The sequence below is a fragment of the Candoia aspera genome, chromosome 14 (assembly GCF_035149785.1).
Source record: "Candoia aspera isolate rCanAsp1 chromosome 14, rCanAsp1.hap2, whole genome shotgun sequence".
In the NCBI taxonomy this organism is placed as follows: Eukaryota; Metazoa; Chordata; class Lepidosauria; order Squamata; family Boidae; genus Candoia; species Candoia aspera.
In genome coordinates, this window is record NC_086166.1 from 11,055,937 (window position 1) to 11,081,126 (window position 25,190).

The following is a 25,190-nucleotide window of genomic DNA, read 5'->3' on the forward strand; positions in this document are numbered from 1 at the left end:
GGCGTACTATCGCATCCGAATCAGGGAGGGGGACGAATGGAAGACGGCGTTCAACTGCCCCCTAGGCGCTTTCCAGTACAAGGTACTGCCCTTCGGACTCGCGGGGGCCCCTGGGGTGTTCATGCAGCTCATCAATGAGGTACTGCATGAACATCTGTTTAAAGGGGTCCTGGTCTACATCGACGACGTCCTTATTTACACAAAAACATACGAGGAACACGTAACCTTAGTCAGGCAAGTCCTCGACAAGCTCAGAAGGGCGCAGCTCTATGCAAAGCCCGCAAAGTGCGAGTTTCACAAAGACCGCCTAGACTATTTGGGGTATCGAATCTCCGGGGACGGCATCGAAATGGACCCCGCAAAAGTCGAAGCGGTACTAAACTGGGAGCGGCCCCGCAACAGACGGCAACTACAGAGCTTCCTGGGATTCGCGAATTTCTACAGGTCCTTCGCCCGGGGGTTCGCTGAGATAGCCCTCCCCTTAACGGACCTCCTCAAAACCAAAGGGGTGGGGGACACCAGACGCGCCAAGAACCCAGGCACAGTGCTGAATTGGACTCCCGCGTGCCAGACCGCATTCGACAAGCTGAAAGCGCTGTTCACGACGGAGCCAATCCTCGCGCACCCGGACCCAGAACGGCCGTTCGTGGTCCAAGCCGACGCCTCAGACTTCTCCCTGGGAGCCATCCTCCTACAAAAAGACTCCACGGGGCTCCTGAAACCATGCGCCTACCTGTCAAGGAAGTTCTCCGAGACAGAGAGGCGATGGCACGTCTGGGAGAAAGAAGCCTTTGCGGTGAAATCGGCACTAGAAACATGGCGTCACCTACTCGAGGGAGCCACCCAACCATTCGAGGTCTGGACGGACCACCGGAACCTCGAGGCCCTACGAACGCCTAGACGCCTTAGCCCAAAACAGGTCCGATGGGCACAATTCTTCAGCCGCTTTGACTTCCAGTTGAAGTTCATGCCGGGCAAGAAGAACTTCCTGGCCGACGCCCTCTCCCGACTGCCCCAAGACGAAGAGCCCGCCCCAGACACCATTGGGACGGTCCTATCCGCCTCGCAACTGGGGATGGCCGTGACCACCCGAAGCGGCGCACGAAGGCAGCTCGACGCTACGGCGCAGCCGACGGCGGGACAACCGGCGACGGAAAGAAGGCAACCGCAACTACCAGGGGGAATGCGCACGGACCTCGCCGCCGCCCTCAAAACCGACCCCTGGTTCCTGGCAAACCCCGACAAGGTAACGATGGCGCAAGACCTAGCATGGGGGGAAGGCAGAATCTACGTCCCGGACTCGCAACGCCAGGCGATCTTGCATAGGTCACACGACGCCAAGCAAGCGGGACACTTTGGGTTCCTCAAGACCCTACACCTAACACGGCGGCAATTCTGGTGGCCCGCGCTCAGGCGAGACGTAAAAACCTACGTGGCGTCCTGCCCAACGTGCGCTAGGGCCAAACGGGCACCAGGCAAACCCGCGGGGCTATTGCAACGGGTGGCAGAACCCTCCCGCCCATGGGAGGAAATCTCTATGGATTTTATAGTGGACCTCCCACCCAGCCAGAAGAAAACGGCCATTTGGGTGGTGAAGGACTACTTCTCAAAGCAGGCCCACTTCATCCCCTGCACGTCAGTCCCATCCTCACAACAACTAGCCAAACTCTTCCTCATCCACGTGTACAGGCTACACGGATGTCCCGCACGTGTGGTGACCGACAGGGGCACACAGTTCACCTCCAAATTCTGGCGGGCCTTCTTGAAGCTGACGGGGACCCAACAGGCCCTGTCTACGGCTTGGCATCCGCAGACGGACGGAGCCACTGAGGTTCTTAATGCCACCTTAGAGCAATTTATACGATCCTATACGAACTACCACCAGGACGACTGGGCTGAACTGCTCCCGTTCGCCGAAGTCGCATACAACAACGCCGTCCACACGAGCACGGGAAAAACCCCGTTCGAAGTAGTCTCGGGGCGCGACTTCGTCCCCATACCGGAGCTACCTCAACCCCCGGAACCCCAGGTGGACGCCAGCGACTGGGGACGGAAGATCGCGGAAGCATGGCCAGTAATCACGGCGGCGCTGAAGGAGGCACAGGCTGCTTACAAAGAGCAGGCCGACAAGCACCGGCGCCAACAACCGACGTTCCAGGCGGGGGATATGGCCTATCTCTCCACCAAGTTCCTAAAGTCAACCCAACCCTCGAAAAAACTGGGGCCTAAGTACATCGGGCCGTTCCGAGTCACGCAAATAGTGAACCCGGTAGCAATACGCCTGGACCTGCCACACAACCTCCGGAGGCTCCACCCGGTGTTCCACACCAGCCTCCTAAAACCGGCAACCACCTCCCGATGGCACCCAAGCACGCCTCAGCCCGCACCGCTTATGATCGACGGGCAACACCACTTCGAGATAAGGGACATCCTCGACTCACGCAAGCAACGAGGAACCCTACACTATCTGGTCAGGTGGAAACACTTCCCCCACCCGGAATGGGTGGCGGCGCACAACGTTAAAGCGCCTGACCTGACCAGAGCATTCCACCGGGCATACCCCGACAAACCGCAATCAAGGTCAGCAAGACCAACCCCCCCCCCCGCAGGCCTCCCCCCGCCTCCCGTGCCCCAAGGGAAGGGGCCCCCCCCAAGCCCGCGACTTGGGTGGACCTCCCCCCCCCCGGGACTCACTCCCCCCGCCCCGGGCCCACGGGGTGGTGACAAACGATCGCCAGCACCCTCCCCCCGCCCCCTGGCCGCGGGGGAGTGGCAAGCAAGTCAACAGGGCAACCTGGGGGCAACGCCCAGGAGACACAACAAAGGCGACGCACTCCAAATAAGCAAAAAAGGGCCCTACCTGGAGCTGAGCAGCACCCGACCAGCCACGCCTCTCGCCTCGCCGAACTGAGCCAAACAAACAGGGTGTGGTTGGAGCATGCGCACGCCAGGTCAGAACCCGAGCATGCGCACCATGGACACACCCTGGGAAGGCACGTGGTAGAGGGAGGAGCAAAGGGAGGGGCGACAACTACTCCGGCGGGAACTTTGAAAAAAAAAAAAAAAAAAAAAAAAAAAAAAATGGCGTTTTGACAGCTCCATGGGGAAAACCCAGAAACCCGGGGGAGAACACTATTCGGAAAGGGGGCAGTATGTCATGAGTGCCGTTGAGCTAAAGTAATCAGCGCAATGGCACTCATGACAATGACAAGGAAATAGGTGAAGGGGTACAAGTTAAGTAGCCATCAACCCACAACGACTAACGGCTAACAAACAATAGATAAACGGATCACGGAGCCACCCAAGCCATCAGCAGCAATACCACGGGGATCGCCCAGCTGAAAGCAATCAGCAGAAGAATGAAAACCTGAGGATGGGCGATCCTGGAAACCCTCAACCAATGGCAGGGCAACGCATGGGACAAAGGGGGGTGACGTCACCGAGAGCGAGGGGGCGCTGACCGGCGCGGGGTATTTAAACCCCGCACCGGCGCGCTCCTGTCACTCTCAGCTTTTTTCTAACAACGTTGTACCTATCCTGAAATAAACCAGAGCCTGCTTTGCAACCCAGTGTCTGAACGTTATTCAGAGGTAGGCAGCGCATGACAACGAGGAAATCCATTTTAAAGTCACAACTCGCTGCATAAGCAACTTCAAGGAAACAACGCCCCGGCTGATTTCCTACCTTTTTCCAAGCAGGAGGGGCAATCCCACAGGCAAGTCTCCAGCTCAGACCGAGCTTTCTCAAAGCCTACCTTCACTGGCTTTCCTACAGAGCTGTAATCTGGGCTGGATTAGGGGCCATACAGCCCGTCCTAGCAGACCTGATCAGCTTTTTAGGTTTGGGAGTGACTGGTTACCTGAATGCACAGTTTCTGCTGCAAAAGCAAAAGTTTGCTCCTGGATCAGCTGAAGCAGGGAACACCACCCACCCTTCTGCTGAGAGAAGGAGGAGGAGGAGGAGGAGGAACATAAGCATCAAGAAGTCTACAGCTGGGCAGTCATGAACAAACCAAGCTCAGGTCTCTTTAACAGCCCACGGAGGAGCTGTTCTCTTCCCCCACTTCCCCATTCCTCTGCCAGTTCACCAGAACGACTGGGTCCTTGGGGTTAGAGGGACTTTTCTTTGGCCCTTGGGGCAGAAAAGGAGAAAGGGTAAATACAGGCATTGCTCATGAAACTTCTCCATTTCTAAGCATCCAGCGGGGAGCAATGTTTGGAAGAAAAGGCGGGGGGGATTTAAAAAGCAGTTGGCCATCACATCTGGTGGTGGGAAGTCTTCTGACTATCGCTGGTGGTGATGGCTCCCGTTCACCAGATGGGTGCCCAGAGAAGCTAGAGATGTGCATTTGCCAGGGACGTGCATTTTTGCACTGAGCTGGTCTCTGTGCTCTTAAGGCCCCTCCCATCTCTCGATTTCTGGGACTCTAAAGGGAAAGGACCTGACAGTCACAGGGTCCAACACACACACACACACACACCGTGATTCTGTTGCTTAGGGAAAGAACAGCAAAATTAGCCAGGAAGCCAGCTAAACACTAGAACTGCACAGACTACACAAAATCTTTTATGCATCCCATTCTATTCCAACACACCTTCTAGGTGAGTCCACAAAGACTGCAGCATCCTTTAACATACTGAATTCATTGAAACCCAACCCCATCAAATGCCATAAAGATAGGCAGGTGCACCTGAACGTGGCTGCTGAAGAAGCGGGACTGAAAAAGTGTTTATGATCAACCGTCTAGGCAAGGCATCAACACCAACACAACAGTGAGCAAGACCAGCACCTAATTTTCCAGGGGGGTGGGTGAAGAGGAATTGGACATGTATAGTGAGATAAGCCTGCTGGAGCCAATGTTCAACACTGTAGTGGGGGGGCACTTAGATGGCTATAAAAGGTGGTTTGAAAGCAACCTGTGATCATGGGCTGCTCAGTAGAAGATTGATTCTGTTACAAGTTGTTCTAAATTTCAAACACATCTCCTTTGACTAAGCTATACCCACAGTAATGGACTCTGCAGGCTCTTTTGAGAACTTTCATCCTTGTGAGCTGTTCCAAAGTCCTGCAATGTCTTTGAAGAAAATCAAGTAAATATTAACTCTCAACAAATAATGGCATGCATGCCTGGTTAGTAAACCCAAACAACTCACATCTTGCTGCATTCATTCAGGCCCATTCTGGCCATCTTGCAAGCAGAAGCTAGCCCAAATCTTCCCTGGAAGCTTATGAATAAGGCCTACTGACAGCACCTGCCACTCACAGGCAGACTGCTCTTATAAATGGAGGGTCTTGCTTAGCTGCCGTGGCTCACAGCTATTAACAATAATAGGAATATGAATTGATCAAATGTTGATTACAATGCAGGATGTGCCTCTCTCCATTCCTGGCCAATTCCTGGCCAATGCTCTCTTACCAATACAATAAATCTAATGAAGAGCCGTGGGACATCTTGCAGATTAATCAGCTTCTTATCTCTTAAATTTTTGAGGATCACAGTCCACCATCAGATTATGGACTATGTATCCCAATTAGATCCTTTGCAGCTGACAAAGTGGGCTGTAATTCATAAACTCTTCTGTGATTCATAAAATACTTCATTTTCAAGATGCTGCAAGATCCCTTGTTGTTTCTATTCAAAAGATGAAGATTTCCCGCAAACTATTACAAATAAATCCAACCTCCCCTTAGCAACTTCCATCCACTCAACTCTGTTGATTTCCTCCACTGTTTGTTTTTCAGATCTTGGTTCAGGTGTTTCCAAACATTAAAGAGGGATGATTGTATGGTTCAATTTCACACAATGGTGTTTGGATTGTTGCTGATTTGATTCCTCTTTCTACCTTTGCAAGTTTTTCTGGATCATCACTCAGATCAGTTACTTTGGACAGCCGGCAGAGGGCAGCATTGGCAACTCAAGAAATTTGGATTTTTTTTAACTCTTCAAAAACCATTATTAGAGCAACCTCTTTATTAAATCCACCAGAAGGTCCCAAAAGAGCATGCAAGCTTTTGAGGTGTGCAGAAATCTTTGCCAAGGTAGTGGATCATGGGGATGGGCTGAAGGAAACACATGAGGTTTTTTGCCTAAGGACAACAGGGCTATTCTAAACATGAAAAAAGCACAGAAGACTCAGACACCGAAGAGGCATAGCTTCACCCAAGATGGCCAAGTTTCCTTTGCATTTGTTTTTTCCCCCCTTTTTATTGTAATACTATAAATCTTGATACATTGTATTGCCTCAATGCAGATTTCAATGCAGTAATATTTATGTAAAATGATTAAAAATTATGAGCATTCTATTACTTAGAAAGCTTGAAGTATTGAAGATAAAGAGAGAAAGGTAAAAGTTCTATCAGTATTCATTGCAGTTTAGGATATCAATATTACAGACAGGAGATTATTTGAGGTTTCATCCAAAGTTAAGTACAACATAAAAAAGAACCGCTGCAATTTACATCAAAAGCATAAGCTTGCACTTATGACTGTCACAGCATCCTCATGGTCAGGTGATCATAATTTGGGCCCTTGGCAACCAGTTCACATTTACAACCGTTGCAGCATCCTGTGGTCATGTGATTGCCATTTTGGACCTTCCCAGCCAGCTGATTTGCTTAATGACCTCAGTGATTCACTTAACGACCACCACAAAAAAGTCGCAAAATCAAGTTGGATTCACTTAATGACTGCTTTGCTTAGCAACCAAAATTCCGGTCCCAATTGTGGTTGTTAACCGAGGACTGCCTATACATTCCCAACTGTGGTTTATGCAAATAATTATTTCTCAACTATCTTCCTTCTGCCTCACATACCAGAAAATCTCACCCCCAGTTCATGGGGAACTTGTCCTAAAATTGCTTCCCAGCCCCCTAATAATTTCAGCTACTTAATCCTTACTGAGGCCCTGTTTTCTTTGGGGCTTCCATGCCCAAAGGACAAATTTCAATGGTCTTAATAACCATCCATGGGTAGCCAAGCAAAAATCTGAACAGAAGAAGACCTGACCATCTCCTCTTCCAAACTCTCCCCATGAAAGAGCTCCAGGAACTTTAAAGCCCCTTTTCCTAAAATACCGAATAAAAACAATCCGAGCCAAGAACAACCTCTGATGGACCTACCACTGTGTAAGTCTGTGGAGGGACCAGCGCGGGCAGTCGAGAGGAAAAATCTATCATGGAATCTGCTGCACGAAAACAAGAGAGGGACCATTACTTTCTCGCCAGGAGTAGCCCATGTGCTCAGCCAGATACTGCACCGGCTCCTTATGAGGCATTTAAGTGCTTCGTTATGTTTGACTAGGTTTTAACGAGGGTGATGGGGAGAGAGAATGGGGTGGGCCTCCGTTTTATCAGAAGGTGTTATTGCATAGCACCTGGAGTCTCCAAGATCGATGGTATAAAAATGATGTAAAAGAAGTATCAATAAATTAGTCTGGTGCGTTTCCAGCATGCCTGTACTCCCTAGCGATCTTCTCATTTGCAAAATCCTCCAGCATGAGTTTCCAAAGGAAGGACTTTTCTATCCCATGTGCATGCTTGGTGGAAAATATTGCATTTCCCCTTCTTTCTCAAAGTTGCACCCCCACAATCTCCAACAGAACCAGTGAAATGGAATGGTGAGATGTATGCCATTCCTGTAATGGTATGTGGGAAAGACTTTGGGAGACGGGGCAAAGAGATGCTGCCAAGGGAACGGTCAGATAAGAGCCGGCATAGCCCACAGCTGCATAGTGGGCAGGGAAAGAGGCTCAGAAGGGACCCTCCCTGGTTTCTTGGGCTGTAAAGGAGACAGTGGGAGAACTGCACCTTCAGACTTGCAAGATTCTGTCAATGCAGCCTTACAATAAAGTAAAATTAGCTCATATGGTCATGTGTCATGTTTGGTCAACCTAGTAAGGCTGACAGTTCCTTTTCCAATTCCCACCATCCTTTCTAAATCTGCCTGCAAATATCTGTGACTTTCTTTTGTCATCTGCTTTGGCTGCTTCAGAAAGCACCCATCACACCTTGGTTCAGCTTTTCCCGCTCACCCAGACATAGACACCCCAATCTGCTCAGACTTTTCTCAGCCAGGTAAGATCCCGCAAGGAATCTAGAAATGAGGATTCCCCAAGGATGGCACAATCTCTATTTCAATGTTTCTCAACCTCAGGAACTTTAAGATGGGTGGACTTCAACTCCCAGAATTCCCCAGCCAGCATGCTGGCTAGGGAATTCTGGGAATTGAAGTCCACCCATCTTAAAGTTGCCAAGGTTGAGGAACACTGCTCTATTTGATCCAGCACAAGTATCAGGAAAAAAGCAAAGATGGAGGGATGTAGTAAAATTAGCTGCTGCTCATTCTTCCCAATCAATCAATCAATCAATCAATATTTGGTCAATGACCAGCAAAATTTAAAAGGACAGAAACAAAGTAAAACAAAGATACAAAAACATAGTACCAACTAATAAAATAGATCATTTAATAATATAGCATTCACTCCTCTAACTCATTCTTCCCAAGGATTAAAAGTGGAGCAGCAAAAGATTAAAAAAAATAAAAAGGACAGCTGGCCCATGCAAGAACAGGGGACTTTTAAACACCATACGTGGATGGTGACCTTGGGACAGTAAATAGGGCATGAAAAACGCAGTCTGCCCCCCCACCCCAGCTTCCCCATCCCTCTCCAGATTCTATTAATTCTTGCATGGGAAACATCTCAATCCAGAGTTCTCATTAGAGGCACAAATGACCAAGCTCCAATTATCCTACTTTGGATGCATGATGCGAAGACTCAGCTCTCTGGAGAAGGTGGAAGAAAGAGAAGAAGAGGACGACCAGCAGCAAGCGGGATGGACTCAGTTACGGTGGCGATGGTGGCACCCTTGGAAGACCAGGTTAGGGACAGATCGTCATGGAGAAAATCAATCTATGTGGTCGCTAAGAGTTGACACTGACTGCATGACAATTAATCAGTAAGACAGAAAGAGAAGAAGAGGATGAAACCAGCAAGGTGGATGGATTTGGTTCCACTGGCAATGGGTGCACCATTGGAAGACCTGAAGGATCACGCTAGGGACAGATGGTCACGGAGGAAATCTAGGTCACTAAGAGTCAACAATGACTTGAATGGCCCATAATCAATCAATCAATCAATCAATCAATCAATCAATGGGAAACATCCAGTTCTTCTAAACAAAGGAGAAAGGAACCACAGATGAGTCCTGAAGTGATGGGAAAGATGGCAAACAGGTACAGGATTGACTTTACCACTCCACACCTTTCTATCTTCACAAACCAGCTTCTTTCCTCCAGGTCTTTTCCTCAACCCACATACTGCCTTCTACAAAGTTACTCCAGTTCTGTGCATTCACTGCACACTGGGAGACATTCAACGTCTGATTGGTGCTTGGCCTCCAGGGTTAAAAGGCAGGTCAAAAGGTTATTTGCCCAAACTTCTTTTCTCCCTGTGAGGCCCTCCGTTATAACTCAGAGGCTACAGAGCAGAGCAGGGTTAGAAAAAAATAAATAATCAAATCCTCACCAAGAAATCAAAGCAATCTAATGGTCCCAGATAACTAATTCTGATTGCTGGATATTGTTGCTGTTGTTATTATTTTAGATCCTGTTTTTTTTGTACAACTCAAGGTGTGTCCATAATGTTCCTGTCCGCCCCACAGCGGCACTGCTGTGAGGTGGGTTGGCCTGAGAGAGGAGGACTGGCTAAAGTCACCCAGCTGGTTTCCACGCCCATGGGAAGTCCGGCAGTCCCAGTCTCTCAGTTTCCCATCTAGCCCCTTCACCACTACACAAAACCAGCTCCCTTCATATTTTGGTCTCCACTCAGTAGGCACAGGCAAAGCAAGGCTCTTCGTGAAATCAGATCAATGTCTGAAAACTCAATGGATGCCCATGAAAGAGGTGGGTGTACAAACTTGCAAAAAAAAAAAAAACAGTGGAGCAAAGCCCAGCCATTCTGCTCACCTGCCAAGAAAACCCTCAAGGATTAAACATACCATTAAAAAAAAATTAAAAATACCATTAAAAAAACCCCAGAATTAAAAATACCATTATTTTTCATCGCCCAGAGTCCCTCTTTTGAGTGAGATGGGCAGTGATGAAATTTGAAATATAAATAAACAAACTTTTTTAAAAAATTAAAAAAAAAACAGAGTAAATATAAAATACCATTAAAAAATAGAATTAAGTTCCAAACTGTTGCTCATCCACACTGAATTCCCCCATGGTTCCTGCCTCACATTTTCACTTTTTTTCTCACTGTTAAGTCTTGCCTTAACATTTTGCAGGAAGAAAGAAAGAAGCTTTATTCTCGGTCAATACTGGGGGCCAATATTGGAGTTTTTTATTGCAGTTGTATAGGGCTGTGCATGTTAGTGAATGCCTTGCAGCTCCCTACGTACAGTAATTACAAACTGAACAAGTTCCCCTTCAGGATGGGTCAGGACTCACCTCCCTTAGGAACGAAGCTGTAACTCGGTGAAAGAATGTCTGCTATGCCTAGGCTTAATCCCTGGCATTTCCAGCTGATAGAAAGCAGCAGGGAACAACCCCTTTTGAGTGCCAAAGGCTGCACTCAAAACCCAAAGAGCAAAACCCTGTTTGCCATCAATTTTCACAATATTAAACTCTCATTAAAGTTTCCCTAACTTCACCCCGGTGTATTGATTCTCTACTTAATTCAAGTCTTAGTTTTCTGTCACTCAGGAATAATCAATTCCTCAATCACTTTACACACTGCACTTGGCTAATCAAGTCATTCAAAAATATTGGATTGTGTTGTCCCATTTTCACTGCAGTTTTACAGGGTATTTGATACTTGCTTTCCAGTTTAATTTTTAATAGAAGCTCGGCCCGAGGACCGATTGATTATTTATCATTCAGATTTATGTAGCTGCCCATCTCATATATATGACTCTGGGCGGTGACAGACAAAACAAATATAAAAAGAACAAAAAAAGATCAACACAACAATTTTAAAAAACACGAAAAACATTAAACAACATATAAAAACCACCATAAAACATTCATAAAATGTCCATTATTCTGAATCTTAAGGGCAATCTCTACCTGCAGACCCCAGTTGGAAGACTAAAATTAACTGGGTCTGATCAATGTAAAGCACCTTCCTACATTTCTATAGGTTTTGTCAATATGTGTACATTTATTTTCTCTTCCAGTTATACTTCAGACCTGGTTAGGAAAAGGAAGCTACCAAACCATTGCTTTCAAATCTGGCTTTGTCAGTTTTTGTGGCCAGTTTTTGCCACAAAACTAGAAATGGAGGAACAAACCAGGTTGTAAAAAAAGAATAACAGTTCATGAGCTCATGTATTGGAGTCTGTGCAGGAAGGGGGGTAGTGGTGGTGCTACTTTTCCAAAATGCAATTTCTGCTTAGTACAATGCAACCCCGAAGGACATATAATAGTCATAGGCTTCCCCTGACAGGCTTTTAAATCCACTTTCCGCCTTTGAGCAAAGTTCAAGCTATCACTCCTTTCCTGCTCATCAACTGCACCAAGTAAAAATCAGTGGTAGCTTTCTCTCTTCCAACAATCCCTTGTCCTTTGTCCATTCTCTAATCCAGGGTTTCTCAACCAGGGTTCTGTGGCACCCTCGGGTTCCACGAGGGGTCCCTAGGGGTTCCCTGGGAGATCACAATTTATTTAAAAAATTATTTTAAATTCGGGCAACTTCATGAAAGAGGTAAGTTTCATTCTTTATTTCTAATTTAAGAACACTGTCAATGCATATATACAGGCCTACCCATGAAACTAATAGAATAATTTGGAACTTCTGGCTTATCCTTGAGCCTGAATGTGCAGGGGTTCCCCCAGGCCTGAAAAACATTTCAAGGGTTCCTCCAGGATCAAAAGGTTGGGAAAGGCTGCTCTAGTCAATTTCACAATCCCATCTTGTCCTAGAAATGGATAGTCAATTTCAGAAGCTCATTCTACAGTGTGATTGCACTACCTAAGACATCAGCATGCGCCTTTCCCTAGCAGTCACCCACCATAAAAACCGATAGGAACACAACTTTGAAACATGTCACACTCAGCCACACATGAAAGCAGCAACTGCCTAAAAGACCTGTCCTAAAAGCAGTCTGGGGGAAGAAAAAGCGTTTGAAAGAAAAGAAAAGAGAAGATCCGGCAACGCGATAGCACCTTCTAACTCTGTCTAATGTCAAAAGCTAAGCAGGGTTGGACCTCTTTCATACTTGGATGGCAGACCACTAGGAAATACCAGAGTTGTAGACTAGATGGGGAAGTTGAAAAAATATCAGAAAGCAAGGTCACACCATTCCTATATTGTTGCCAAAAATAATTTCATAGATGTGCCCATAAAGTCATCAGAAATCAAACTCCAAGGAGACTTTAATATTTCATAGGGTCAAATGGGCAGTTTGGTGAACATGTCATGTACTCCATCAGGGTGGCAAATGTTACACTGATGGGACATAATGCCTAGGTAAATTTGTTCCAATCACCATTCACAGTTTGCCACAGCATTCCAGGCAGAAGAACACAGCATTCCTATCAGAAGTGAAGGCAGAAAGAGAAATCTTCCTGCATCAAGGAGGACAACTGTGCCATGGAAACCCTAGAGAAGCTATCAGAGATAAGATCTTTCTTAGAGCATCATCCACGTTCTCTAAAGTAGCAAAATGAGACGGACTTAAGCCAACAAAAGCAACCCAAAGCCATAGTGTGGGTATGTTCCCGCTCACCTCGTATGTGACGAAATCATCAAATTCATCAGCGCACACAGGAGGCGGCTCATCAGGAGTGTACCCCATTGGGCAGAGCTGACTGTCCGGATCTGCTGGAGAAAGGACAGAGTAAACTTATTTGCAAAGAGAAAGATCACTGAAAGCATTCCTGGATTACAACTCTTGCTCCAATAAAAGAGAGCCAGTTGGGGTAGTGGTTAAGGCACCAGGCCAGAAACCGGGAGACTGCGGGTTCTAGTCCTGCCTTAGGCACGAAGCCAGCTGGGTGACTCTGGGCCAGTCCCTCTCCCTCAGCCCTAGGAAGAAGAAAGCAAGGGCAAACCATTTCCAAAAATCTTGCCAAGCAAACTGCAGGGACTTGTCCAGGCAGTCTCCAGGAATCAACTCTAACTCAAAGGCACCCCCAAAACACCCCACCCCCCAATAAATCTCAGGCAGTGGGGATCAGAACATTGGCAAGACCAATAAAATATGGACTCCTTGAAGCTAGAAGCAGTCCTCCTCTTAGGAGTAGAGCCATTAACTCAATGGATTTAGCTACTCCTCTGACTGGCCATTCACTGCAAAATGCACAAACATGTTGTGAGTGTGTCTGCAGTAGCTGGGACTGGAACAGCCAATTCACACTCGTATACAGAGGTTAACAGAATTACTCATCTTCAGGGAGATTTGGGTGGTCGAATATAGGCTGGCTCCCCCCTCCCTCAAAAAGAAAAGTTCTTCTAAAATGGAGAACAAAACACTACCCCAATTCCATAAAATGTGTGTGTACTGATTTATATTCATGTTGTAAATCTAAGACAAGACTCAAGTTCTGTGCTAAATTTCTGTCATTCAGATACTTCTCAATATAAAAACTGAGTAAATGCTGTATCTTGGTGCTATTCATTGAGTTCAAAGCTCTTGCATTCTGTTCTTGAACCCTTTTCCTCTAAGCCAGATTTGGACTGGATGGCCCTGCAAAGAGAAGGCTATTCTTTATAAGACATGATTCACACCCATCCTAGAACAGACCACCCAGGGACAACATACTTTGGAAAGTCAGGCTTCAATGTTTTTTTAGCCAGATGCATACACAGCACTCAACCATAAACCAGAGTTTACAAGCCACAATGGCAGTGTTCAGAACCTGCTGAGCCAAAACCCAAAGAATCTACTTTATGGTTTAGTGCAGTGTTTTTCAAACTTGACAACTTTAAGATATGTGGACTTCAACTCCCAGAATTCCCCAGCCAGCCAGCACATCTTAAAGTCACCAAGTTTGAAAACTACTGGTTTAGTGGGTTGGATGAACCTTATCTAAAAGTATGTTTTTGCAGCAGGAATAACAGATTTGGGCACAACCGAGAAAAAGGAAGTAGTCTCTCTATTACAAGCATCATGAACATCATCTTGGGCTACAAACCACCAAGCCAAGTAAAAGATCTGAATAATGTCTTCTAGGACTAGACTGCAGAATTTTCAGGGAGGAGGGAGATACAGAAATAAGGGGAGACTTCAACCACCCAGATATTGTATCTGTTAAAAAACCAACTCAGCCAAGATCACAAGGTCCCCAGAATCCCTCAGTGGTCTTCCAGAAGCTTGAGGAAGATACAAGGGGATGGGGTCTTCTAGCTCTGATCCTAGCCACCTGAGAACAGATTGGCTGAGGAGGAGGTGGAGACTCTGCTGGATGAGAGGCTGGATGGTCATCGATCAAGGATGCTGTTGTAGTAGATTCCTGCACTGAACAGGGAGCTGGACTAGATGATCTCTAAGGTCCACTCCAACTCACACATTCTTTAATTCTACAGTTCATGTTCCATTTCCTGTCCATAGATCATCCATACTCCATGTCATTGCAACCCAACTCCTTGAGATATAGTGAGTGTCCCAGAAATTGTTAATGTAATTTGGATAGTGATCAAATTAATTTCTTTTTGAAGACTCAGATGCTCACCCTGAATCCAGACAAGAACAAAACTGAAAATATAGAAGTAAATGAAGTATTAGGTCAAATGAAAGTACTGTATGGCAGAGGATTAAGACAATTATAGAATATCTTCAAAAGCAACAATTGCTACACTACCAATGTATTTAATTTCTACCAATAAAGGGGGGCACTCAATCCCCTGTTAAAATGCCTCCCTACATAGCTATGTCTCCAATTGTTATGATTTTTTTATTTGAGAGAATAATTAAAAACCCAAGAGCAAAGCTTCAAAAATGTGTTCCTAAACATTTGTGCTGTTAATGGCAAGTCAAATCCAGTATTTCCACACTGTTCCCCTCAAGAAAGCTATTGCTGGGAGCATTCAGCTATATACAATAAGTCAGAGGAAAAACTAGAATATCTTCCCCTTCTGCACATTCCAGCCAAACTCATTTCAAACAACTCTATTCAGATCTGGCTTTCCCTTCTCCAGGAATATAAATTCATTTCACCAATAACTGCTCAGCACAAATGTAGTAAGCAGGGAACAGGTCATAGTAGACTTCCAAATTTGCATTTCAAGCTTATTTTTTTCCCCTGCAGCCCTCTCCTGTGTGGAGAAGAGACCGTTCTACAGAATGAGCACTCGGCGCCTGAAGTTGAGCACATGGTAACCTAACCAACTCCATTTCTTAATCGAGAGGCATGACCATGAAGGCCAATCCCATAAATTATGCTGAAAAACGACCTGGTCTCTGCTCTTTGGCCGGTCATATAGGAAGGTAGCAGGCAGGTCCTTCTTAATGCACAAATGTCATTCTTTGTGGCAGCTTTATGACAACAGACTCAGCACAATATAGCTATGGTGGAGTGCAACCGTTCCTCCTTGTAGAGCAAAGAAAAAAGGTGTCCTTCACATCAAGCTCAACTCTTGATGACTTTAGGGACACGTCGATGTGGTTTCCTTTCAAACAGTATAGAAGTAGTCTGTCATTGCCATGTTCCAGGCAATGTTGTCTTCTACTTCCCAACATAACCTACAGCCCTGGGATTTCCTGAGTCTTCTAACCAGGTCCAAATCTGCTTCTGAACATGGACAAGTCAACCCTGCACTGCCCTCTCAAAGACATATGTCTTTATTTCTCATTCCACTTTGAAGCCAGCATATATGCATTTGAAAACCAATGCACACACACACAAACACTGTGTCTCTAGGAGGGTGTTTCCAGCCACTAGTCACTTAAAGTGTCTTCTAGCATCACCCAGCCATTGTTGGGTTGATGTCAAGCCTATCAAAATTATGCTTGACAAAAAGTCATGTTTAGTTTTAGCGACTGCTAAGAGCCCAATACCATATGTACCTCAGAAGTATTTCTAGAAAACACAAATGAGAGAGGCCTCAGCTCATAATCTAGAACTGTGCACCCCCTGTAATGGGTGATTTTAAAATGGACATACCACTATGACCCCCTTTTGTGAGAGACCCACAAAATGTTCTCAAAACTTCCAACCTGTCCACCAGACCAAAAGAGGTGGAAGCCTGGTGTCCTATGCAGGACAACCTTCTCTAAACAGATGCCCTCCATATACAGTATGTGGACAATCTTCCCCAGACAGCATAGATAATGGCTGTTTGGAGATGATCAGAGCTATAGACCAAGTATCACATCTGGAAAACCCCCATTTAAGGATATCTGATTGAATGTGTGGAAGGACCTAGTGACTGCCATCCCAAAGGGGTTAATACTCCACTTCCATAGTTACAAAATACTACAAGTGTATTTTGAGATGATGTGAGAACTCACACTGGAGGATGGCTGTCAGCCCTACAAGGTAGACCAGACTAAGAAACCAATGCTATGTAGGTCACTGCTACTTTTACTGTAACAGCTACAGTCACAGAATCTTGCAAATCTGAATGTTCTTCCCCCTCCTTTCCTTTATCTTTGTGTGATCTAGGGAGGAGCTCGTCTGAGACGTTTTCTCAAGTTACTTCCTTGGCCCAGGCTCCGGCCCCTCTTATCTGACCGCTGCCTTGGTAGCAGCTCTTTCTCCTGTCCTTAAGGCTATTCCCTCTGCCCTCTACGATGGAAGATTGAAACCAAACAAAAAAACAGTAACTAAGACTGATCAACATTACCAAGGACTACTGTGTCACACATCATGTTATACCATCCAGTCCTTTGTTTAGCTTTTGCATAACTCATTGAGTGAACCCAACTACTGTGGCTTATTCAATAAAACACAGTTAAATTCTGGCTTAGTACAATTTGGGACTCTAGCCTGCTGGTCAGTAGCAAAGAAGTGATTATGGCATGCCAGTCCAGCCTTAGGGATCTGAAAGGGAAGAGAGAACCCACAATGGTAGAACTTCATCTAAGTCTCTGTCCAGATTGGGTAGAAGGGACCACAGCCATGTAAATAGAAAGGGAAGTACAGGTAATTCTCTCTTAACAACCATTTGTTTAGTGACAGTTCGGACTTATGACGGGGCTGAAAAAACTGACTTATGACCAGTCCTCACATGACCGTTGCAGCGGTCACGTGATCACGATTTGGGCACTTGGCAACCAGTTTGCATTTATGACCATCGCAATGTCCTGTGGTCACATGATCACCATTTTTGACCTTCCTGGCCAGCTTCTGGCAAGCAAAATCAGTGGGAAACTGTGTGATTACTTAACAGCCACGTGGTTCACTTAACGACTGCTGCAAAAATGGTCGTAAAATTGGGTCAGATTCGCTAAATGACACTTCACTTAGCAACCAAAATTCCAGTCCCAATCCCGGTCTGCATAGAATGAAAACCTTCCTTGCTGGCAACAGAGGAGGGAAAATACTGTAACCTACCAGTATGTTTTAATTATATAACAGCAAACTGGTGAAAGAGTTTGATGGCCATCATAAAATGTCTATTTAAAAGAGAGGAGGTAATATGATTTGACTGCAGTTGGGTTAAGGCCCATTTCAGCACACCTTATTACCATTAAAGCAATAAAACATGGGCCCTGAGCTTTTGCTACTCTTCATAATAAGGTAGCTTACTATGCTAGGAGCAGCACAAAGTGATGTTATAGCCACTAACAGGGACACAACCAGTACAACTTTAGTCGTATTCTGTTGATCTGTGAGCATCTTTTTTCATTGCAGCATCATCTGCCTCCTCACCCCTGAGAGAAGACATGATTTTCACTTTAATACTTGTACTTTAACAGCACTGCTAGGGAAACAATGGCCTTCAATTTGCTTGTTCTGCAACAGATTTAACGTAAGTTTTAAGCTTAGCTGGGTTTAATCAATCAAGGGGCAAATCTGAACGTGGGTGGGTGGTACCAGTTTGCAACAGGAACTACAGTAAACCTGATGCCCACTGGCTGCTTCCAAAATTGCAGAAAGAAGAACAGTATGGGAGTTGAATTAATTAAAAAAGGTGATGAGAGAGAATGAAGTTCCATCAACCAAAATTAATCCCAGTGAGCTTCATGGAAAAATAGGGATCTTCTTTTTCTTCATATGGAATTTGTATATGACAGTTTGCAAATCACAGTGGTTGAGTTAACAAAGCATATTTAGTGCAACATTTGAACACAAATCAAGTCTGGATTAGGTATCGGGGAATAATCAGCATCCCAACTTTTCTTCACGTTCCGCATTCAGGACTTTGTAAGCAACACACTTTGTCAAGATCTCACAACAAGCAAACTGTTCTCTTTCGTAAAGCCGTTCTCATTCCAATTTAGGAACTCGGGAAAAAACAGGGCAAATTTATGTTAAGGAGCAGAGCTTATTTTGATCTGCCACCTCGTTTTCCTGAGACAGCAAAGCAGCTAAAGATGACTCACAGAGAGAATCATAACCAGCACTTTCTAGCTCCATTCCCAGGATTCCCTGGGGGAGTCCTTGGTGGTTCAGCCAGTACAAAAATCACAACACTGCATAGATTCTTCTTCAATACCTTGTTGCCCACCTTAACTCTCTTTTGTTTCCATGAATCCTCAAAGAATTCTCTACGTTGCAGGTCCAACACTCATCGTTTTGACTGTTAGCAACCCAACAATCGCTCCTGGAACGCATCACCCAAGCATCTTTTGGAAGCAGCAACTAGGAAACAGTAGGGAGTGTGGCTCTGTGCCAACCCCCTTCACGCTCCCGCCTGAACAATACCAAGCAAACTCAACACAGAGTTATCAACTCATTCTCCCCAGCCACCCACCCAATGCAAGTGCAGATGGTATATTGTAGATCTTGGTGGTTGCTAAGGAGAGGTCTGCAGCTCAACTCTCCAATACACAATACCCATGGGAAGTGTTGTGTCCAAAGGAACAATTTAAAAAAAAACAGCATTCACATCCCTCTCTAATCCTGAGTGGCACCAACTCACAAAAGCCCATCTTCACACTATCAGTGCACATGTCTGGCTGAGCAGACCAGAATTGTTCTGAACTCAGTCGCTAGAAGGGTATTGGCATAAAATGGGAACATTTATGCAAAGCCAGGATTGATGAGTTCCTATTACTATGTTCCAGACAGGTCCTCCAAAAACTCTATTTTGCCTGGTTAGAACTTAGTTCACACAACCATGTAGTCTCAAAGGGCAACTTCTGACCCACTTGGTCCCCCAAAGCTTTGGTCATGGCTCTGAGAAATCACTCCAACAGTTTCTGCCAATTGGAAAATGTAAGAGAAAAGGAAATTGATTAATGGAAATGATTGGGGAGTGATTGCATTAATCATATTTAATTTGAATTCAAATGCAAATGTAAATGAAATGGAAACAAGTATTTTTTTTTGTCCTGCCCCCCATTCACTACCTTTTGGGGTGTGGTCCCTGGAAGAAAACTCAGCCATGAAAAAACTGTGGACCCTTGCTCTACCCAATGGTTGAATAACACACAAATGTTCTAACTTGCTCCATTGCCACCAACTCCAGGCAGCCCATCCAATGGAGAGAGACAATCAGAATTGCCATTTGGAAATTGACAGTACAATGAAACTTTGATTTAACAGATCTCAGTGCAGTTTGTATGCAGCAGACTTAAGTCCTCTTGTGTTTTCACCATCTGATTTTGATACAATGACATTGCTACACATGATGTCCCCTCTGATTTAACAGACAGCTGGGAATAACAGACACTCCCTCTCCACAACTGGTTTGTTGAACCTAGGTTTCACTGTAGGTTATCCTTCAATTTAAGAGACTAATAGGGTAGAACGCCATCTGGTAAAACAAAATGCCCATTTAATTTGAATGGGATTTTATGCATACATATCCTACGTATTTATGCATTTTATGCATCTGATGGAGATATAAACGAATAGGATTCCAAGCATATGCAGAAACTTATAGTATAAGGACAGTTTTTGTCCATTGCATTTAAAGTCCACTAATCCAAAACTCCATTAAATTGAGGATTAACTGTATTGTTTCTTACATTTCTTAAACTTAGCTTTTTTACAGTATGGTGCTTCTCATTCATCTATATTTCTCTTCCATTGTCTTAATTGGTGTTTTGCTCTTTTAAAAAAACAAACAAACCTTGACATGGCTAGATTATTGGCTAGATTATTTTATAGCTCTGATTCAGTTAAAATGTACATAAGTTATTTAATTAAATGCTTATTAAAGAATTCAAATTTAGACTTTCTTCTATTTTTGGTAATTTTCTACAGATGCCGCTAAGGAAGAAGCTGTTTATTTTGAAATGCACTGGACTTTATTAAATAAAAATCATCTGCAAGCATTTAGCAAAAGAGTCTCTTTCTCTATTGGCTGAAATCAATGGAAGATGTAATCCAATATTTCTAGAAAGCACAAGTTGATTAGTACTTTTTCCGCATTTAATTCTGAGGTGGAAGGATCTAAGAGGTGGGGCTATTTAGGCTCTGAACTTAATGGTCTTCGTTGCATCTTCTGTAGATAGGAACAGACCTTATTCTGTTCCTCAAAAATATGGTGTTTTTTTTTAATGTGAAGTCATCATCCTCATTCTGCTGAGTAACAGGTCTGGACCTCTGCCTAAATACCTATCTTGACAATCCCACCGAACGTTAATTCCTTCTTATGATCTGGGAGAAGAAGGAAGAATCAAATGAAGATGGCGTCTGTGTCTAATCCTTCCTAAAAAATGAAGGTAGGACAAGGAACGCCACATTAGGTAGCAACATGCAGATTCTGGTTAATCTTGAAAAAGCTGAACAGGGTCAGATCTGGTTAGGATTTGGACAGGATAGCACGAAGAAAGCCCAGGAATGTAGGCTAGACTGGGAAGTTGAAAAAAATACCCCCAGAAGAAGACAAAGGCAAGCCAATTCCATTGTGTAGTCAATTAAACTAACCAGCCATGTCCTTGTAATTGACCAGGCACCATGCGCAAACTGAATGGCAAGACAGGGATGGTGAGGCCACATTGATGCTTCAGAAGCCCTGGTCTCTCTCTTCATATATTCCACACGTGGTCAGCTTGGCCCACGTTTTAATTCCATCCTTGGACAAGCAGGCTCATACCTTGCCTCCTTTGCCAGTATTAATACACAGGAACCACCCACCATCACTAAAGCCACAAAGCTCCTTTTGCTTTGCTTTGCTCACTACTGTAAGAATTATACTACACACTATGCTATATAAGGGACGCGGTGGCGCTGCGGGTTAAACCGCTGAGCTGCCGATCGGAAGGTCGGCGGTTCGAAACCGCGCGGCGGGGTGAGCTCCCGTTGCTAGTCCCAGCTCCTGCTCACCTAGCAGTTCGAAAACATGCAAATGTGAGTAGATCAATAGGTACCGCTTCAGCGGGCAGGTAACGGCATTCCGAGTCATCATGCTGGCCACATGACCCGGAAGTGTCTATGACAACGCCGGCTCCAAGGCTTAGAAACGGAGATGAGCACCGCCCCCTAGAGTCGGATTCGACTGGACTTTACGTCAAGGGAAACCTTTACCTTTTATGCTATATAAGAACAAGCCAAAGATTGACTTTCCCCCTAAGCAAAGGGAAAAAGGAATAAGATCATCTTTCTAAACTGAGCAATGACCAGAAAACCAAACACACTGATAGGATCATATAGACATATAAGTGGCTCTGATCCCTATCAGTGCATTTCTCCAGGGGTGAAAATGCTGACTGAATGTTCCTGAAGGTATCTATTGTTCTTGGTCCCTTCTTCCCATTTCTAAGTGAAAGAGAAAGCATGTTTTTGGGTCTCTCGGTGTGTCTATTCCATGCCTTCCTATTGCACATTGGGATGACCAAGAACAACAGATACTTTCAGAAACATTCAATCAGCATTTTCATCCCTGGCGTCAGGGAGCCCCTGAGCTGGGCCATGCATGGTTTGCAAAGGGGTGGTCTGTGCCCTGGGGCAGGAAGACAGGTGACAATTCCAAAAGTTTGGATAGACAGCAGCAAAACTCTGGACTGCCAAGGAACCCCTTCTACTGGCATGCTCCAATCAAGTGGTCACAGAAGGAATGCAGGAAACCAAGATGGAATGGACATGTGAGCTGCCTGGATTCTCATATAGCCATGATCTGAGGAAGCCAAGTGGGCTGGATTCACACATCATCCCAAGGCCAAGCCAAGCAAGCTGCAAGCTACCATGAAGTAGGCTGACCATATTTCCTTGAGACAAAAACGGGACATTGGGATGGCAAAACAGGACAGGGTTAAACAGAGGCTGCAGCAGGCTGGAGAAGCTCAGGAAAGTTGAAGGTGGCAGCGAGCTGGGATGGGAGGAGAGGAACGGAGGAGTCTAGTGAACGGTTGTCCCCGACAACCTGTTCCTCTCTGGCGCGCCCTTTTATTTTATTTTCTTCCCACTGTTTTGGCCCGAGAGCCAATCGGCTTCTTTTCTGCTGGGTTCGCTTTTCCAACTGGCTTCCACTGCACTGATTGGCGGCAGTGACTCTCCCTCTTGCTCACCGCCAATCAGCTGTTCCTGCAGTTCCGCTCTAGGTTTCCCGCCAGATTGAGAACTACTGCCAATGGGTAAGTCAGCCTCCTTTTCAATTTCAATTTCAATTTTTTCCCGCTTTTCCCAATAACGGCTCCAACGTTTTTAAAAAACAGGACAAAATTGGCATTTATATTAAAACGATGGGATGGTTGGGAAATGTTAAAAAAACGGGACTGTCCTGTTCAAAACGGGACGTATGGTCAGCCTACCATAAAGCGCTGCGTGAACTCAAGAGTCCCTGTTTAGTTTTGTCATGGTGGGAAAGGAGACAAATGGTGGAGATACATGGAAAAAGGAGAAAGAATGAATTACAGGGTTGTACAAGAATTCCAGAGCTTGTATAAAATGCTTTGATTACCTTGAAGGGCTAGAGAACTCCCTGTAGGCAAACAACACAGTTTGAATTCCAGAGCTAAGTGAATCTGGCCCTGGAAGCTATCTTGGGATCCTCAGTTATTGTAAGTCGAATAAATCCTTATGATTACCCATAAGAAGCAAAACTTCAGCCCTGATCGTGCGTGGGAGAGGCAATCCAAAATTTATCCCGAGACAATACTTCAATGCGATTTGATTAAAGGTACAGAAAATCATGGGAAGGCTTTCAAGTTTCCAAAGGTTTTTTCCTTTAAGCCACTGTTTTCAAACTTGGCCACGTTAAGATGGGTGGACTTCAACTCCCAGAATTCCCCGCTAGCATGAGTGGACTTCAACTCCCAGAATTCCCCAGCCAGCACACCGATTTAAGCAAATTGGTGAAAAATCCAAGAGGATAAAAAAAGAGAAAGGAGCAAAAACAGGATTGAAGATTAAGTCCCATCCACACCTATGTGTAATTTGAGGTGAATGTTAGATGCAGGTTAAAAAAAAATGGGTTGCATTAAGGACTCAAAGCTTGCTGTTTTGTAGTTCTTGGTGTGACATAATGCAGCAATATTCCTCACCCACATTATCAGGAATTTGCATCTCTTTTGTTCCCCATTAAATCATGAGTGGCAATAGCAACTTAACCCAGGCTGGGGCCCAACTGCTGGAATTCTGGGGGGAGTCATCCTAACCTATTTCCAAGATACTAAATTAGGGAAGATCAGCTCATCGGCTTTGACCATAATAGATTGATACAGCCATTTCTCTTAGAGGAGGAGGAGAGTTCTTAGTTATAATCACTATCTATATCATCCTAATCCCTATTTTTAAAAGCAATTCTATTTTTCTTTCTGCCATTGGAAGACCTGAAAGACCAGATTGGGGTCAAATCATCATGGAAAACATCTGTGTGGTTGCTAAGAGTTGACAAAAACTTGATGGCACATAAGCAATCAATCAATATTGTTATCTCTCTCCCCTTCATTTACTTTTGCCTTCCCTTCCACACCCACAATAGAAAGAAAGAAAGAAAGAAAGAAAGAAAGAAAGAAAGAGAGGAAGAGGAAGAGGAAGAAAGAGGAGGAAGAGGGGGAAAGGGAAAGGGAAAGAAATGTTCTCTCAGGACCAGATGGCATAGCACTGAAATGGAGTACGATGTCAAAAAGTTACCCAATCCCAACATTGCCCAGTCTTTCTAATGCAGTATGATGTGCAGACCCCATAACTGCATAAAGCAACACAGACATATTTGGAAATGACATCTTACAGCTCAGACTAAATTCTTCCCTGCAAGCTAGTCGCCTCACAACCGTGTGCATCTGGAAGATCCATTCGATCTGTGCCTAAAGGAGGATTTCAGTGTGTATACATTGACACTTAGAGATAGCAAGACCAGAGGATATATCTGAAACTCAGACAGCGTTCAAACAAAGGTCACAATTTGACATCTTGGCTGCTCTTTGAAAGCTGTAGTCAGACTCCACAGAACAAGCCACAAACTAGCTGCTGACATTTCAGCCCAGAGTATTTTGCAAACCCAGCCCATGTGCTCAGCTTAGCTAAGAGCAGTGTTTCTCAACCTTAGCCACTTTAAGATGGGTGGACTTCAACTCCCAGAATGCTGGGTTCAGGTCCTGATGACTTCCTGGGAGTAGTTTTCTTGACCGCAATACAGAAGCAGCTGGCCACATTATTTTCTTCCTGAATTTTTATTTCACCTTCTCAATCTAGCCTGTAGCTTAGAAATATCCTGGTGGTTTCCCATTTGGTATTAACAAGGTCAGATTCTGATTAGCATTCAAGTCCTGAGAATGCCAACCAGGTACTGCCACCTGCTGAGCTAAGATAAAATTTCCTTCAAAGCAAGCTTGACTCCTGGTAACCTCATGGAACACCCATGCAATGTTCCTGCAGGCTGTTCTTGCCTTCTACTGAGATGTTGCTTGACTTCCTAGATGAGTCTACATTCCTGATAATTCCTTGGTGGTCTTCCATCCAAATATTAAACTCTTCCAATCCTGCTTAGCTTCTAAGCCCAGCCAAAGTCCACAACATGTTATCTCCTGCAGAGAGTATTACAGCTTCCCAACAGATCATACAGATTTTCCAATCCTTGGATATTAGATATATCAAATGATTTCAAGGTACATGATGATTTCCCAACTTAAATAATAGAAGTAGAAGGGAAACCAAATTCAAATGTTGCACATGCATGCTCACGCTCTCTCTC

General features: G+C 45.0%; 1 protein-coding gene across 3 annotated transcripts in view; it reads right to left on the reverse strand.

Annotated features, from left to right (window-relative positions):
- RAB11FIP3 (RAB11 family interacting protein 3) overlaps positions 1-25,190 on the reverse strand; it is a 98,287-nt gene that overhangs the window by 44,501 nt on the left and 28,596 nt on the right. For 2 of the 3 annotated variants that reach the window (XM_063315130.1, XM_063315133.1), the window contains exon 3: positions 12,730-12,824. In XM_063315130.1, the coding sequence (XP_063171200.1) occupies positions 12,730-12,824 (95 nt within the window). The remainder of the gene's footprint in view (positions 1-12,729; positions 12,825-25,190) is intronic. The other variant, XM_063315132.1, reaches the window with a different exon arrangement.